The sequence below is a fragment of the Octopus bimaculoides genome, chromosome 9 (assembly GCF_001194135.2).
Source record: "Octopus bimaculoides isolate UCB-OBI-ISO-001 chromosome 9, ASM119413v2, whole genome shotgun sequence".
Classification (NCBI taxonomy): Eukaryota; Metazoa; Mollusca; class Cephalopoda; order Octopoda; family Octopodidae; genus Octopus; species Octopus bimaculoides.
Genome location: NC_068989.1, coordinates 71,552,363 through 71,554,938, shown reverse-complemented (window position 1 = coordinate 71,554,938; position 2,576 = coordinate 71,552,363). Strand labels below are relative to the sequence as shown.

Below are 2,576 nucleotides of genomic sequence, written 5' to 3'. Positions count from 1 at the left end.
TAGTCGAGCAAATCGACCCCAGGACTTATTCTTTGTAAGCCTAGTACTTATTCTATCGGTGACTTTTGCCGAACCGCTAAGTTACGGGGACGTAAACACACCAGCATCGGTTGTCAAGCGATGTTGGTGGGGGGACAAACACAGACACACAAACATATACACATACATATATATACATATATATGACGGGCTTCTTTCAGTTTCCGTCTACCAAATCCATTCACAAGGCATTGGTCGGCCCGAGGCTATAGTAGAAGACATTTGCCCAAGGTGCCATACAGTGGAACTGAACCCGGAACCATGTGGTTCGTAAGCAAGCTACTTACCACACAGCCACTTTATTAAATATTATTGTTTTTAATTGTTAATTTTTTTCTGTCTTTTTTCTTCTTCTTTAGAATGGTCAAAGAATTTTTGGCTCAAAACAACACTGCTCAGATACGAAAACTCCTACGTGTCCTTGGTGAAGATTTTTCTGTCTCACATAATTTAAATACCAGGAAAGGTGGTTTAATGGGCTTGGCAGCCACTGCCATTGGTCTTGGAAAGGTAAGATATTCTTTGTGTCTTTTCTTCAATCATAAACTGATATTATTAATTTTCATGCCTGCACATCATTGTCATCATCTTTATCATTGTCATCGTCATTGTTTTAACATCCACTTTTCCATGGGTTGCCTGGATTAGACGGAATTTGTCGAAGCAGATTTTCTACTGCAGGATGCACTTCCTGTTGGTGACTCACACCTGTTTCCAATCAAGGTAATATTATCCCATGGCCAGACACATTTACATCAACGATTGGAAATGAGGTGTACTGCCTGTACACTCGTCTGATGTCAAAACTAAGAGACATAAACACACATGCACATACATCCACACACACATACTCACTCATACACACACACATATATAATGTAGCCTACCAGCAAACAAGCGAAGCTCATGCATTGATTATGTTTAGTCGACATATATTTTGCATTACCTGTTCTTTTTATAATTTAAGTAATTCTTGAAATATCTTCATGCATTACTTGATTCTTTTCTGTTAATTCTTTTTTTGGGTTTCTTTGCCTAGGAATCTGATAAATACGTCAGTGGACTTGTAAAACCAGTGCTGGCTTGCTTCCACGATCAAGACAGTGGTGTCCGTTACTATGCCTGTGAGGCTCTGTATAATATTGTCAAAGTCTGTAGAGGTTCTGTGTTACCATACTTCAATGACATTTTCAATGGATTGAGCAAGGTGAGTCATTTCATTCAGTTTGATGAGTATTTATTTTCTTTCATCATTCACTGCATTCACTTCTATTTCCATTTCTACCCATCTGTGACATTCTTTTCATACTCTTGCAAGCACAGGAAATTGCTTCCCTAAGCCAGAAATTGACCATCGATCATGGGGTAACCTTATTTTGAAATCTTATTGATTTACTAGCCCACTTTCAACCTGTGCTAATGGAGTAAAATAATAGGTGGTTTATAGAGCTTTTAGCATTTATTTTAAGCATTGTTGATGTGCTTACCCACTTCCTTGTACTATAATTATATCTATATAATTATATATCAGTATGATGGATCGCTAGCCACTACACATTCTTTATTTTTTCTCCTTGTTTCCTGTGTTCCTTTCTACAAAGAAGATGAGGACAAATATCCGTCAAATGTCAATAATGTACATAATTCCTCATCTCTTAAATATAGAACTGTATTTTGTTTATGTTTGTTTTTTGTAGTTGACTGCTGATCCTGACCAGCATGTCAAGAATGGCACAGAACTACTTGATCGCTTAATAAAGGTAATCATTTATACCTTCATATTTATATTTTGGATAATATTGTCTTTAATTCCCAATTATTATGTCTATTAGAACCTGAATTCTGTGTTTTTTCTTTTAAACCTTATTTGTTACTGGTTTCAGTCATTGGACTGTGGTCATGCTGGGGCACCTCTTCCAAAGATTTTTTAGTTAACTATGTCAACCCCAATGCTCTGGGACTTACTTTAGCAAGATCTGTTTATTGAAGAGTGAAATCACCTTTTTTGACATGTGGGAGGCAACTCAACTTACCTTTTATACCATTCTTCATGTTTGTCCATTGAAGCGACAAGGACCATCCAGACACCGTATAGAATGACTGATGACTTATGCACTGACTTTGCTTAAAGTTAAGAAGAGTTGCATACCATCAACCACCCTCTCTTGTCTGTGACCATTTTCAATCCAGTGGTAAGAGCCAGTCAAGATGACTAAGGATGGAGAGGAATTCAGTGGATGACCTAAAATGTCTTATTTGCCTCATCTTTCTTCACAATGCTTTGCTGCAGTCACCTTAGCTACCTTCCTTAGGTAAAGGTTACCTTCTCGAGTCATACTGATTCACAAGGGCTGGTTTCCTGGTTTCCATGGCATATATATTCCCCACCTGTCTCAGGACCAATTTTGCCAGCTGAGTGGACTGGAGTAATGTGAAATGAAGTGTTTTGCTCAAGAACACCATTATATACCATATCTTTCTCACATTTTATCATCGTAGTTCATGTGGTAAATATCATATATATATATATATATATA

At 37.3% G+C, this 2,576-nt stretch overlaps 1 protein-coding gene across 1 annotated transcript in view; it reads left to right on the top strand.

Moving 5' to 3' along the window:
* Positions 1-2,576, top strand: part of LOC106869092 (protein VAC14 homolog) — a 64,272-nt gene that overhangs the window by 11,848 nt on the left and 49,848 nt on the right. Inside the window, exons 2-4 of the mRNA XM_052970924.1 lie at positions 399-549; positions 1,079-1,246; positions 1,737-1,799. Coding sequence (XP_052826884.1) covers positions 399-549; positions 1,079-1,246; positions 1,737-1,799 — 382 coding nt within the window. The remainder of the gene's footprint in view (positions 1-398; positions 550-1,078; positions 1,247-1,736; positions 1,800-2,576) is intronic.